Below are 15,916 nucleotides of genomic sequence, written 5' to 3'. Positions count from 1 at the left end.
TCCCAATTACAGCTCAGACTGAGGGCAAGACCAATATATAATTCATCTTTCTTTCCCTACAGAGACTACTAGGCACTGTCTTCCATTTGTCAAATCATCACATTAAAACTATTACAATTAAAGCTTGTTTCCAGAATCCAGGTGCAGCAATATCCAATTTACTGTGAAGGAGAAAAAAATGCAACGGCAACACACAAAGACTGTAACTATATGAAGTAGCTGAAACAACTTTTTAACTAAAAAATCAAAGATTATTAATTACTTAATGTTCTTAATTGTAAGTCAGGTTTTACGCTAGAACCAGCTTCCTCTGCCTGCTGCCACATCACCAAATGGTAAAAAAAAATATAACCCTAGTTGTTTCAGGTGGCCGTGTACTGGGTTTAAGGCCACTTCTCCATGCATACCTGTAGAGTCGTCCCTTCTTCTACGTGCCTCCTGCTTGGTCTAAACTGAGGGCTACCATCTTGTTCCTAGGAGAATTTTAACATGAACTTTCCCTGCTCCCAGAAAGACCCCATCTCCCATTAACAGGGCTTAGGCTTTCTCAAACCAACTCATCAAGTTCCTACTTCCATCAGAAAACAGGCTCCAGTTCTCCATTATTTTGCTGCAGAGTAACAGGCCTTGAGTTGAGTGAATAATTAACATTTCTTTCCTGTGAAACTTACAGCATAGACCTGTAGTCCTAACTGTCCCATCAGTGACTCAGTAACTTTTCAGGTAGTGTCTCTCTATTAGCATTTTGTAATACTTTAAAGGATACTTGTAGAGTGCCACCTTCCTAATTGAAAAAAAAAAAAAAAAGCAGAGCATATTGGAAAGCAAAAAGAAAGTAATGTGTCTGGAGCACCTATAACAGTCATCAGCTTGGCACTCCTCAAGTGTTCTCATTTAATCTTCACAACTCTATATGGTAGATATTTATTAACCCCAAAATATGAACTATATGGCTGGGTCCAGGGAGTTTGGACTAAGAGAAGAGCAGGGGGGTAAAAAAGAGGAGAAAGAAGAAGAATGTGTCAGTTGAAGCTGGAAAAAAAAAATGTATCAAACACCAACTCTGGCCTGTATTCTCTCCACTGGTTCCATCTTTCCCTGGGGTCTGCAAAATGAATGCACAAAAGTTCAAGTTCTGCCACCAATGTTAAACACTTTCCCAAAACAAAAACTGTCATTGGTCACAACATTCCTTGACTGCTGACAAGGAGTTCTTACTGTTCTCATTTCACAAGAGCAATGGTGGAAAGAAGGTTATAAAATCATTGGTCCACAAGATGGCAGAGACCTTAAAGGTTGTCTAATTTCATCCCTTTCATGTTACATGGGGGTAGAGCAAGGCTCTGAGAGGGGAAACAACTCTCTTTCAAGGACACACCGAACACTGAAGACACAATAGGGATAAAAATTCAGATTTTCTTATTCCCAGCCCAGCAGAATCTCCATGGTGCCTTTCTAAGTAGTCACATTCATTTGACTTGGATTGATGAAGGCTAGTGCCCTTCAATAGCAGAGCAAATAGCTAAAAAGAGAGACCTCCCCAGCCCCCACCCTGCCTCTCCATGCCTACACCCATTCCATCCACCTCCCAACACCTTGCTGCCTCGATTTCTTAACGTGAAACCCTCCTCAAGAACTCACATGAACTTCCCAGGTCTCTTAGTTGGGAGTAAAACGCCATAGCATCAAGGTGCACATCTGATTTTAATCCCCCAAATCTGTTTCCATCATCACTGATAACGCCTTGTGTTTATACACCTTCCCCCAAGTAGCCCAGCCTGATTTATGAACATTAGCGCATTACACAATAAGTAATTATTCTAAGAGATAAGTGGGCAATTTGATTCATTTTATACACTGAATCAGACCCATTTTCCAGCAGTTCCAGAAATGGTCCTACAGTTTACAGCAAGGGCTTTCAAACTAGTTTTACCTGTGAACCCCTTCCCTCTAGGGAATGCCAATGCAAGTAACAGATACAAGCTGAATTACTCTAATTCTTCCCAAAAGCCATAGCTCATCAACAACTAAATATAAAACTCATCTCCACATCGGTGTCCCTTGGGCCCTCATGTTGGCCTGTTTGGAGTTCCTCAGAGGTGCCAGGCTCTCTCCCTCCTTTATACAAACTCTTCTCTCTCCCTGGACCGCTCTCCATAACTTCCTTCACCTTGTCAACACCTACTCATTCTTTCAGTCCGAGTTCCAGAAGCCCTTCCGCAGAGAACTCTTCCTTCATCTTCACCCTCCGATTTAGGTCTAAATCCTGTAATAAATGCTCTGATCGCCCTCATGCAGTAGGCTACCTGTCCCATAGCCTCCAGTGTCTACCTCCTGACATGCATGGCCTCGCGTGGCATCCACCCCTTGAGCATAAGCTGGATTTAGCAACTTGCCTCCAGTGAATAGAACATGGCGGAGGTGATAAACTGTCCCTTCCAAGATTAGGTTACCTAAAGACTGTGGCTTCTGTCTTGCTTAATCTCTCTCTTTCCCTCTCACTTCCTCCCTTTTTCCCTGTGAGGGAGGCCAGCAGCCATGTTGTCAGTAGTCTTAGAGAAAGGCTCACACGGCAGGAACCGATCTCTCTGGCCATCAAGGACTTCAGCCTGCTGACAACCACATGAGTGAGCCTGAGATGTCACGGCCCCAGTGACCTGAACCACAGGACTCAGCTCAGCCACACCCACAGTCCTGACCCAGAAACAGAGAAATAATAAATGATTTTTATTTTATGCTACCAAGTTTTGAAGTAGTTACTTAGCAATCTATAATTCACATACCGCATAGAGCTCTTCTTCAAAGCACTTTCACTGTTGTAATTTTATACTTATTGGTATGATAATTTGACTGTCCCCTTGACTGTGAACTCCGTGAGGGCCGAAACTCTCTCTTTAGCACAATGGCATCACAGTGCCCAGCCCAGCATCTGGTAATGGCAAATGCTTGGTGAATGTCAGTGGCGTGAATAGTTTATTCCAACCATCGACTTTTCCCCTAGCCAAGCAGGCCCCCAAATAATAAGCGTGATGAGGAGCGTCTTCCACTTGTAGGCTCACAGCTCCTTCCCTCACTCCCCCTCCCATACAAAGAACACCTGATTCGGTCATGACCTGCCAGAGTTTCTACTGCAGCCAAATCTCACATCCATGGTCTCCTTTTCTCATCCACTGACCCAGTTCAGATTATTATAATTTCCCAACTCTACCCTCAGAGAATCTGAGAATCTCTCCCTTAGCCTGCCCCTTTCTCCAATACCTGTTTCCTCCAAACCATCTCTTATATTGTTGCCCCCCAATCTTCCCAAAGAAAAATGCCAATTGTTTTAGCTCATCCCCTAAAACCTTCAACGTCTCAGATCCTAAGATGATTAAAACCTAAACACCTCATATTACAAATATCATATGATATCACTTATATGTGGAATCTAAAAAAAGGGTACAAATGAACTCATTTACAAAACAGAAGTAGAGTCAGAGACGTAGAAAACAAACTTATGGTTACCAGGGGATGGGGGGGAGGGATAAATTGGCAGACTGGGACTGACATATACACACTACTATACATAAAATAGATAACTAATAAGAACATGCTGTATAGCAGAGGGAACTCCACTCAATACTCTGTAATGGCCTATCCAGGAAAAGAATCTAAAAAAAAAAAAAAGAGTGGATATATGTATATGTATACTGATTTATTTTGCTGTACACCTGAAACTAACACAACATTGTAAATCAACTATACTCCAATAAAAGTTTAAAAGAATAAAAATAAACACGTCATATAATTATCCAAAACCATTCAAAAGCTTCCACCATGCCTTCTCAACAGCTGAGACCCAGCCCCACAGGAGAACTGGCATGATCACACTAGTTGGGCATTCGTCTGCTTATGCCTGAACTACTCCTCACTCTCTGCCCCAATTCTGCTCATCCTATAAAGACCTGCTCAAATTCCACCTCCTCTCTAAGACCTTCCCATGTCTCCCAGGAGAAATTCTCTCTCCCTCTCCTGTGCCCATGGCACTGTTGGCTTTCCACCGGAGCAGTCATCAAAGCCTGGTGAAAGCATTACATCATATGTGTCTGTCTTCCCATGAGACCATAAGCATCCTGGGGACAGAATCCAGGTCTCATCACCTTGTCATCATCATGCCTGCTACATGGCCAGAGCTCAGTGTAATCGAGTTACTACTTTGAAAGAACAGACATGTAGGGAGCGCTTTTTATTTTCAGAACGCTGCTGGGAGGGCAGATGACTAAGTCAGTGGCTTTTTTTTTTTTTCTTTTTTTAAGCAAAGAGACCACAAACCACCTTTGAAGCCAAGAAAAAGATGTGATTGGAGGGAAATGAACTGCTACCTTTAATCCTCCAGGGAGTTTGGAAAAACAACAAAATGCCGGCTTCCACCAGATCATTTCTTTTTAATTAAAAGTTAGTTGGATTCCTTTGGAGCACTCAATTTTCTGGTCAACAAGAAGTAACCAATGCTATCCACACCCCCTCCCCTGTCCTTCCACCGCCACTCCTGGAGTTAGGCAACCCTTGGGGGTGGCAAACACTTCAGCTGTTTGCTCCATGCTCATAATTAGATTGTCTAGACAGGAGATGTTGCTGGAGCAATAGGAAAATATTTTACAAGGCGTTCCGCAGAACCACGCTTTATAACAGTGATTAGGACGCACTGACAGACACGAAGCCAGCAGAATCAGCCTGGGCCATGAGCTGGTTTCACCCAGAGCAGAGGAGAGGCCCCTTTGAAGCTCTCATCTGACAAACGTATGCCCAAATTAGAACTCTCGGGGCACGGAGCAGCTCGTTGGCCCTTGGATCTCAGGGAGCAAGGTTGAGGTGATGGGTTACTGTCTGGGATGCCCTCCTCTCTCATGCCTTCCTCCTGCTGATACTAAGTCAACAGGGACAGCTCCTAGCCTCTGCTTTCACCAGCGTCTCTACGGACAGGATGAGGGGTGACCACCTCAAGCAACTTCCGAGCCTCTCTCCTGCAGCATTCTATCCCTTATATTATGCAGAATGCAAATTTTCAACGGCATGGAGAGATAAATGTGTAATGCCTACTCTTGCAGGAAGGCATTTCTAGGCCTGACCTTCCCACTCAGCTTTTGTTGGCATATCAATGTGACAGCAACAATATTTTCCAGCAGAAAATCTTAGACCTTTTTCACAGGAGTAATTGATTAGGTAAAATCATTCAGCCCTCTAAGATGAATGACTTGGGGAAATTGCTACATAAATAGAGTACCACAAAAGCACAGGATTTCAAGACCAAAAAAAAAAAAATTAAAAAAGGAAAAAAAATTTAGAGATTTAGGGATAAATTAGGAATTTGGAATTAACGTATACACACTACTATGCATAAATAGGTAAGCAACAAGGACCTACTGTATAGCATAGGGAACTATATTCAGTATTTTGTAATAACCTATAAGGGAAAAGAATCTGGAAAAGAATACATATGTGTGTGTGTACATGTGTGCATGCATATATATATATATATATATATATATGTATATATATATATGAATGCCTGAATCACTTTGCTGTACACCTGAAACTAATACAACATTGTAAATGCTAGGAGTTGCCCCCTGTTGACTTAGTATCAGCATGAGGAAGACATGAAAGAGGAGGGCGTCCCAGACATTATACTTCATAAAGAAAATTCAGAGATTTTATAAGTGAGGAAACTGAAATTCAGCCAGGGGAGGAGACTTTCCTGATTAAGAAAGTAGATCAGGACCCAGATCCCTGAATCCTCAATCAGTGTCTTTCTCCCAAACCTATTATAGAAGCTTACATCCTTCAAGTGCTTATTACATACCAGATATTTTTCTAAATATTTTATATGTATTATCTCATTTAATCTTCAACATGGACTGAGATAGATACTATTACCCTCTCCAGTTTCCAGGTGAAGAGACTGAGGCACAGATTGTTGTGTGACTTGCTCTAGGTCACCCAGAAGCAGATCTAGGATTGGCTCCCAGGTAGCCTGACTTCAGAACCTGCTCTCTAAGCTCTAAACTACTTATCCTCTACCTCCTGATTACAGACTTCAGATAGGAAAAGAGGTCATGAAATGGGGCCCATTTATCCTCAAAAATTACAATGCATTTGAGGACCAGTAGGAACTAGGTGCATGACAAAGGGAGGAGTTGAAATCAGAGGATCTCATGTTCGAGACCCCACCATCATGTTATCTGTTTGATTACATACAAGTCACTTGACCACTCAGTTTCCTCATCATTATCTCTTGTGGGCATATTTTTAAAAATGGGAGAGTTAGCAAGTAAATATGGATTTTTAGAACTCTTTAAGTAACAATTATTTTAACACCTTACAATTTACAAAACACTTTTATATCCTTTATTTAAATCTATAATGACCTATGAGTTAGGCCTGACAGGGATTTTTATTATTGACATTTTATAGATCGGAAATTGAGAGCCCAGGAATTAAAATGAATTGTCTAAATTCAAGCAGTAGGAAAACTGCTGTGGCTAAAATTGGTCATAGCTTTAACCTAATGGTTAATCTCATAGAAACGGAGTCTTCCTCTCCCTCCTCCTTTTCTGGGAGGTTATAGACTCAACAGGATTACAAAAATTAAATTTTAATTAAAATCTGGGAATGAATCCAATTATGATAGAAATAAGATACAGGGTTCTCATCTCAGATAAGGAACAATAAAGGCTATGTACTAGCAACTAATTAAGCTAGTTACTCTGTAAGATCAACCAGACCTTTTACCATTTCCTGGTTTTGTGTCTGGTGAATGTTCTAACCCAAAGAGAATCTTCCTTCATCTCACAGATAAATGATCCATAGCCTGTAGGTGTCTCTTCCCATCACACTCTCACTTCATATTAAGCCAAAGGCAAATCAGTGAATAAAACAGAACAGCTCTGTTTTGTAAGTACCGATACGTGGGATACACGGGCCCAGGTTCTGCTAAGTTCCAATAGACCTCTTCACAGCTTCTTAAGAGAAGCAGAAGCTACATTACCAGGAGAGGTTATCTTCACCCAGAGAGACAGAGAGGAGGAAACGAGAGGACAGAGGATGAAAACACAGAATCAAGATCATAGACAGAGAAAGAGGAGAGGGAAGGGAAAGGAAGGGACAAGGAGGGGAGGGGAGGAGAGGGGAGGGGAGGGAGAAGAAAAGGAGATAAAATATTATTTATTAAAGGAAAAGAACACTGGACAGGAAGTTAGAAGAATTGATTTTGAAGCCCAACTCTAATACTAAATAGCTGATGGTGCAATGAATCCCTGGACCCCTCTTGGTCTCACTTCTTTCATCTCTAAAATGCAGTCAGTCCATGCTATTTATTCTTGCTGTTGAAGGTCAAATGGCACGAGGGAGGTAAGAGCTCTTGGTAAACAGTGTCAGCATTGCCTTCTGCAGCCAGCAGGTGCTAATGTTAAGTCACTGCATTTTCTTATAACAAGGGAATGTGCTCACTCTATTCAGGCTTTCCTCTGGATTCAGTTTATGATTATTTAGCAGGTGATTTTCCCTTGCCTCTTCCTCCTTTCCCTGCCTGATGAACTCTGACTTATAATGGTGACTTAATGCCCAACCAAGAAGGGCTAACTGACTTGGAAATAAAGATAAAAATCAAATTAATCTACTTAGTTCCATGTTAAGAAAAGCTTTCATCTGGGAGAAAAATCAGAACTTGTTAACACCTGATATCTATAAGGCATATTACAAAGCGCTTTCAAATTATCTCATTAGAGCTGTACAATAAGACTATTAGTGAAACAGAATGACAGTATGAACGACCTTTTGAAAGATGAGGAAACAAAGTTAACAGTTGTAAAATTAGGACTGAAATCCAAGACTCTATCCTCTGTTCAGAACTCTACTATGGAGGTTTGCTAAAAAAAACTGAGCAGAACTTTAAAAACCATCCTTTCATCACACCATGTTTCTACACCTGGGGGGGCCCAGAATAAGCATTTTAATTTTTAACAGCATGCTAGCTGCTGGGACACGCTTTCTTACTCTAACCCAGGATGAAAATCTGAATAAAGCCACACAAGTTAATTAGGAGGCCCAGAAATACACCAACTCTCTATGGTAATAACTGGGTGCCTCATGGGAAATCAAATAAAACAAGCCATAAAAAATGAAATTTGTCTGGTAAAACTAATGAAAGAAGGGAGGTGAAGGATGAGAGAATGTGAGAATAGTATGAATATGAAGATTTCTTATGTCTCACCATGGAGCTTTAATATACACTGCTGAAGATGGCATATCAAGTGGAAGCATATTCTTTAAATAAATAACCATGATATAACTAATAATAATAATTATAAGCAACTTTAAAAAATGAATGATAGAGAAGTATAAAAAGAAGAGGAAAAAGTGGGTTGTTAATGTCAATGAGTTTATCTTAGGAAGTAAATAGATAATATTCAAAAAAGATAGAATTAAGATTACTATAAATTACACTTATAGTCATTAGTAGAAAAAGACTCTAAACTTTCTTGATTAAAGAAAAATATGCTCAATGGAAAACAAAGGAAATATAGAAAATACGGTAATATATTTAGAAAAATGCAATAATACAAAAATCAAGATGGCAGAACTAAGACTGTAACTGTCACATTAATATGTATAAACAGGTTAATCTTACCAATTAAAAGAAAAGACCCTCAGGTTGGATCACAAAGTAAAATTCAATCATACGCTGCATACAAGAACACATCAAAAAATAAAGAAACCCCAAAAGTTTACAGTAAAAAACAGGCAGAAATATATGAAGAAAATTCAAATAAAAAGGACATAAGGTTTGCAATATTCAGCAGACAAGACCAAAAGCAAGGAAGACATTAAAGGAGATAAACTTTATAATGAAAAAGATTATAATCTAAAATAAGGATTCCACATCTATAAATGTTCCTACATCAAACAAGACAATACGAACATTCATAATGTTAAGTCACAAAGTTAAAAAAAAAAAAAGCATAATGGTTAAGGAAAATTTAATTCTCCTCTCTCAGTCTATGAGTAGATCAAGTAGCCAAAAAAACTTAATTAATGAATAATAGGCAAAGACAAACAAGACACAAAGAACATAATGATAATGGATCTAAGTACCATTTATCGAATTCTATGCAAAGAAAGCAGAGACTGCACATTCAAGTATTTATGAAATGTTGATATAAATTAACAATTAAAATGTAAAAATATTCAGTAAAGCCCAAGGAGTAGAAATAGTAGAGAAGACATTTTCTAAACACAGTATAATATTAAAACTAGAAATTAATAGCAGAACTCAAGGGAGTAGGCACATTATAGTCAAACTTCTGAAAACTAAGATAAAGGTAACATTTGAAAGCAGCTAGAGAATACACAGAGGAATAGCAGGTCAAATGACTGTGGACTTCTGTCCAGAAATTATGGAGGCCAGAAAACAGTGGAACAACATCTTGCGAATGCTGAAAGAAAAAAATGTCAAGTCGGAATTCTCTAACTAGAGGAAATATTCTTTAAGAATAAAGGCTAAATAAAGACCTCCCCCAAAATAAAAAATAAGAAATTTTATCATAGTAGATTACACTACAAGGAATGCAAAAAGTAATTTTTCATGTGTAAGGAATATGACCTCAAAGAGAAACTTGAATCTTCTGGAACAAACGAAGAGCATCAGAAATGAAAACATGTGCATATAAAAGATAACTTTATTTTCTAATTTCTTTGAAATACATATGATTTCTTAAAGCAAAGTTTATAATGTTATCTTGTGGGGTTTAAAATGCACATGGAAGTAATATGCATGACAACTGCAATGTAAAAGGCAGTGAGGAGGGGATATAAATGGAGCTATATGTATATTGTATACATATATTTTAATTTTCTGTGTATTATAATGTTCTGACATCTTTCTGGCAGGGAAGAGACTGCCCCTCTTAGGGGTAGCCAACTCTTAGAGATAGCAAAATGCCCAACACATGGATTTTGATATGCAAATTAAATAATCCAGAGGCATACCTCCTCTATCTGGCCCATATTTCCCATAAGGCAATATTCTTTTGCCTTAGCTAAGAACCAGGTACCAGGCAACCAGGAACCACCTGCAGTTTAAAGTCTATCAAAATTATTCATACTGGCCAATCATAAACTGTTTACCCTGCCCTGCCTTGCCTTTCCTGTGGAAACTCTAAAAAAGATCATGGCCTAAGTTGTCCCCCAGCTCCTGCCCCTCTGCTTCTTGATGGACACTGTGTCTTCCCTTATGGCCCTACATGGCATATGGTGACTCCCTTTCTGGGACTTGTGAGTGTAATAAACTTCTTCCTTCAAAGCCTCATTCTTGTTACCTCCTGTGACTACACTGACTTTATCATGCCATTTCCAACATTTACATTCTTAGAACAATGGATTTACAAGGTTTCTATGTTTTAAGTGTAGTGTTATAATATTAAGTGTAGTGTTATAATATTAACTCTAAGTGCATGGTGAAAAGTATTTATATTTTAATTTCTAGAACAGTGGTTCTCAATTCAGAGTGATTTTACCCCCAGGGCACGTTTGGCAATGTCTGGGGATATTTTCCATTGTCATAACACAGAGGCACGGTGCTATTAGCACCCAGTGGGTAGAGGCCAGTGTTGCTGCTAAACATCCAACAGTGCTCAGAACAGATTCCCACGCCAAAGAATGATCCTGATCAAAGTGTAAATAGTGCTGAGGTTGAGAAAATCTGCCTAAAGCAACTACAAAATTATGTAAAATATTATAGCTAAAAAGCTTATATATATTGTATTGGGTTGGCCAAAAAATTTGTTCAGGTTTTCTGTAAGATCTTATGGAAAACCCCGAACGAACTTTCTGGCCAACCCAATATAAAATTATGAAGAATTATATATATGTAATTATATATATAATTTGAAGAATATTTATATACTTACAAAGAAGGTTGAAAAAAGTACAAAGAAATTAAAAGTAGAAGGGGGAAAGAGAAAACAAGTAATAGGTATCCTTAACTTCAATCATATCAAAATTACTAAATTACAAAAGGAATTAAACACTCTAATTAAAAGGCAGAGATGATCAGAACAGATTAAAAGTATGACCCAATTATGTGATCCCTACAAGAAATGCACTTTGAATACAAAGAGAGATAGTAAATGGATGAAAAAATATATATACTATGTAAAAATAAGTATAAAAATGATAGAGTGCCTATAATAATATGAGATACAAAATAGATTTCTAGACAGAGTATTGCCAGAGATAAAAAGCAACATTTCATAATGAAAAGAGGCTCAATTCATCAAAACGGCATACCAATCATGAATGTGTGCATCTAACATAGACTCTCAAAATACCTGAAGCAAAAAATAATAAAATTAAAGAGACAAGAGAAAATCCCACAATAATAGCAGATTTTAACATTCCCCTCTCAGTAACCAATAAAAAAAAAAATAGTAGACAAAAATCAGTAAACCCATAATCTAAACAACATTATCAAACTCAATGAATTAATTGATATCTATAGAAAACTAAACACAAAATTCTTTTCACATGCACATGATACATTCAGAAAGATGTACTATATAGTTGCGTCAATAAAAATGTCTCAATACATTTACAAGGATTAAAGTCAAAGACAGTATATTCTCTAAGTTAAAACTCAGTAATGTTAAAATATTTAGGAAAACCCAAAATATATGGAAAATTTCCAGTACACTTTCTAAAGCATCCATGGGTCGAAGAAGAAATCACAAGGAAAATTAGAAAATCTTTCTAACTGAATGATAGTATAAACACAACATACCCAAATCTGTGAGATGTAGGGAAAGCAGTGTGTAGAAGGAAATTTATAGATTTAAATGCTCACGTTAGAAACAAAGAAAGGCCTAAAATCAATGCCCTCAGGTTCCACATTAAGAAGTTAAAAAAAGAAAAAGAGAAGTAAACCAAAAAGTAAGTAGAAGAAAGAAAAAAATAGAATAGTAGAAATCAACTACATAGAATCAATCGTGAAAATTGGCAAAGTGAAAAGCATGTTCTTGTTAAAACCAAAAAAAAAAATCAATAGGTTCATCAATAGAAAAAATAAAGAGAGAGAATGCAGATCACGAAAATTAAGAAAGAAGACATTAAATGGATAACAATGGAATATTAACAACTATATGCTTTCAAATAAAACAACTTAAACAACAAATTCCTTGAAAAATATAATTTACCAAAACTAACACAGAAGAAAAAAATACGAGTAACTCAATATTTATAAAACAAATTAACTTTATTATCTAAAACTATCCCACAAAGAAATCTCAGGCCCAGAAAATTTCCTTTGTAAGTTCTATCAAACATTCAAGGAAGAGAGAACACCAGCTATACACAAAATCTCTTAGAAAATAAAAGAGAAGGGAACACTATCCAGCTTGTTTTCTGAGGCCAGCATAACACAAATACCTGGCAAAGACATTACAAAAGAATGAAAATAATACACTAATATCCTCATGAACATAGACACAAAACTCTCTAATAAAACATTAGCAAGCTGAATTCAACAATGTATAGAAAAGATAATACACCATGACTAAGTGTGTTTATTTTAAGACTGAAAGGTTGATTTAACATTCGAAAATCCTATTAACAATAGGATTTTTTTAAATTAGGCAAGCTGATGGAAAACTAAATATGCATAAATAAATAAATTCTTGTAAAAAATTAATAAGAGGGGAGTAACTCTACCAGATATTAAAATGTAATAAAATGTTATAATAATTAAAATCATTTTGTACTCTAGTAAACAGATGAATGGATAATCCAGAAATAAACACAAATACACATGGTAAAATATATATTGATGAAGGAGAGCATTGAATAAATGATGTTGAGAAATCTAGCCTGCCATCTGGTTAAAAAAATAAAGTTGATTGCTTATCTTTTTTCTTACTTAAGGTAAATTCCAGATGAAACATAAATTTAACTATTTTTTAAAATAAATTGTAAAAACTTTAGAAGAAAAGGTGGAAATATATTTTATAATTTCAGTGTGGAGAAAACCTTTCTCAAAAAGAAATAAACTCAGAAGTCTTGAAAGATTGATACATTTGACAACCTAAAACTCAAAGACAGTAAAACATAGCATTATAAAGTTAAAAGAGATATGACAAACGGGAAAAAAAATTTGCAATATATATGGCAGAAACAGGACCAAGTTCTTTGATATATAAGGAGCTCTTACAAATCAGTAAGAGAAAAATCAATATCTCAATAGAAAACATATGGGCTCTGATGAAAAATAGGCAGTTCACAGAAAAAGAAATAAAATTACTTTCTAACCTAAGATAAACGCCCTCAGCTTCCTTCAAATTCTAGTGATGGAAATTAGAACAAAAGTAAGACGTTTTTCTTTATTTCCCTGGCAAAGAAAAAGAGTTTCATAATACAGGATATTGGTGACAGTGTGTGAAAAAGGATGCTCACACACTGAGGGAGCATGAACTGGCATCACCTGTTTAGAAGGCAATTTGACAGTAGCTGTCAGTTGAAATTCACATGACTTTTGACCTAATAATTCCGCCTGCAGAAATTTACATTACAGATACATTTGCACATATGCGCAAAGTCCTGTAGACAAGGATATTTATAGCAGCTTTGTTTGTAGTAGAGAAGATAAAAATAAATATCCATGAATAAGGGGCTGGATAGATAGATTAGACTTGAAATGGAATATTCTGCACTATTAAAAGGACTGAAGTTAATCTTTCCATGATTACATAACAAAGTCTCCAGGCAGGACATTTTATGGTATGTGTACCCGCTGGGTAAAATAATTTGTGATAAATGTATGTGTATATCAATATTACAAATATGTGTAAACCCACATATATACATACAAAGACATTTTTATCCTTATATATTTGCAGATTATTTCTCAAAAAAAAAAAAGCATAAAACACACGAAACTGCTAACTATCACCTTTGAAAATAATTCTGGAAAACTGAAAGTCTGGGTTAGGAGAGATATCCTGACAATAAATAATTTTTTGCGATATTTAAATAGATGTTTACCACGTGCCTATATTATTGAAAGATCCACCAGTTCAAAAAAGTCAGTGAACTAAATCAATCATTTCTAGCGTCCATGAAAAGAGCAAATAAGAAATAGGTTTCTGATATGATATGCTTTATGTAAGGAAACCCAATCACTTGATCGGCCTATACTTTTTTCAGTATTTTAGAAAGATTTTTCAGCCAGGTGCTTAAAGAAGGACAACCACAAAAGGTACCTGCCCTAAAAGAGCTCACAGTTCCATGGGAAGAGTTCACATTCAGAGGTTCAGAGGAAGACAGCTGTCCTCCGGCTTAGATTTAAAATGTTGAAGGAAGTCAGTTCTTCCTGAGACCATAACAAGAATTTGCTCAGTTCAGCAACCCTCCTCTATAGACCTCACCAGGTCTCTTGGTAACTGTCAACCTCTCCGAGAGAGGTGATGTCCCCTCCTCCACTAAGCTTCCAGGAAAGATCCCAAAGAGACTTCTTTCAAGAAGTCTTATTAGCCATCTTGGGTTCTGTTCATTAAGCTTTGTAGAATAATTTCAATTCCCCAAGGCAAGTGACAGCTGCTGGGGGTGAGGATGGCAGCAGGACCCCAAGAACAAGGCCCTCCAGTGGTTGCTGTTATAAAGTCACGCTGGTGCATTTGGCCACACCTCTCCCTGGAATGTTTCAGACCTGGTTGACCCTGTGTGGTAGGCATTACCTTTGTAGAGAAAGTTGCAGGAACATTGTACAGCAAGGAAGGGTAGAAATGGTCAATTGCTTGGGGCTAGAAGCCACGGGTTAAAATGTCACGAATAAAGGCACCAAGGTGTCTAGAACCAGACTGCCTTAATTAAAAGCGCTGGGTATTTTGCAGGTCACAGCACTCTTAGGAGACAGGGGGGTAGTCAGGCTTACCTCACAGGTGGGAGTGGTACTGTATGGTGTTTACTCTACAGAACTTTTTCCTACCTTCATTCCTTTGGTTGCTCTCTCTTCCTTCTGCTTGGAATATTCTTAAGCTTTTGTTCTTCGGCTGACTCCTACCCCATGTCAAATATTGGCTCAAGCTCTTCTCCAGGAAAGCTTCTCTAATCTCTGCCACAGGGATTAGGTGAAAACCGCTTCCTCCATGTCCCCACAGCTCTTTCCACTTTACATTCAACCACTGACTTGTCAGGTACTCATATTAAAGTACAAATGCACTTAAAATTGTATCCCTGGTGTCTGACGTAGAGTGGAAACTCAAGGATTGTTTGATGAATTCGGCGACAGCGTCACTGTTCTCCCCTGGATTCTCCCAGCTTACAGCACTGAACTGAATGTGGTGATTGTTTCCCCTGCCTGCCCCACACCCACTGCACCACTTTCCTGAGTCTAAGACATCATACTCACTTGTCCAGTGACACTGTAGGGAAGGAAAACTTGCCCAGGCAGATGCCATAGACAGCACTCAGGGGAATCCATTGCAACCGCACACAGCTGAGCATGATGAAGTCGTATTTGCAGATCAAGAGAATCCTGTCTGTGACCAGCAAAATCCTCTCCTCATTGTTCCAGTGGTCTGTCCTGTAAAAAATCACCACAGAGAACAAAAGTTATTTGCATAATCTTTCCAAGTTGAAAATAATGGAATTGTCTGAAACATATCTACTGACACAGAAAATAATGAGGTTTGATCACCTCGGAAGAAAGAGAAGCTGAAGAATGCCATCCCTTCTCTCTCATTCCAGCCCCATGACCAAGGGAGGAGGGAAGTGGAGGATTACAGGGAAAGGATTTGTTTTGTTTTGTTCGTTTTATTTTTTGGTTTTTTTGGCTGTGTTTGGTCTAGGTTGCTGCACGCGGGCTTTCTCTAGTTGCGGTGAGCGGGGCTGC

The 15,916-nt window shown here is 37.8% G+C and overlaps 1 protein-coding gene across 1 annotated transcript in view; it reads right to left on the bottom strand.

The window, feature by feature from the left end:
• The window catches only part of TPRG1 (tumor protein p63 regulated 1), a gene marked incomplete at its 5' end in the record, with an annotated part of 111,242 nt that overhangs the window by 57,492 nt on the left and 37,834 nt on the right, over positions 1 to 15,916 (bottom strand). Inside the window, 1 exon segment of the mRNA XM_079922016.1 lies at positions 15,434 to 15,607. Coding sequence (XP_079778142.1) covers positions 15,434 to 15,607 — 174 coding nt within the window.

Source organism: Stenella coeruleoalba (assembly GCF_951394435.1).
Source record: "Stenella coeruleoalba genome assembly, chromosome: 5".
Lineage (NCBI taxonomy): Eukaryota > Metazoa > Chordata > Mammalia > Artiodactyla > Delphinidae > Stenella > Stenella coeruleoalba.
This window is presented reverse-complemented; position numbering and strand designations above follow the sequence as displayed.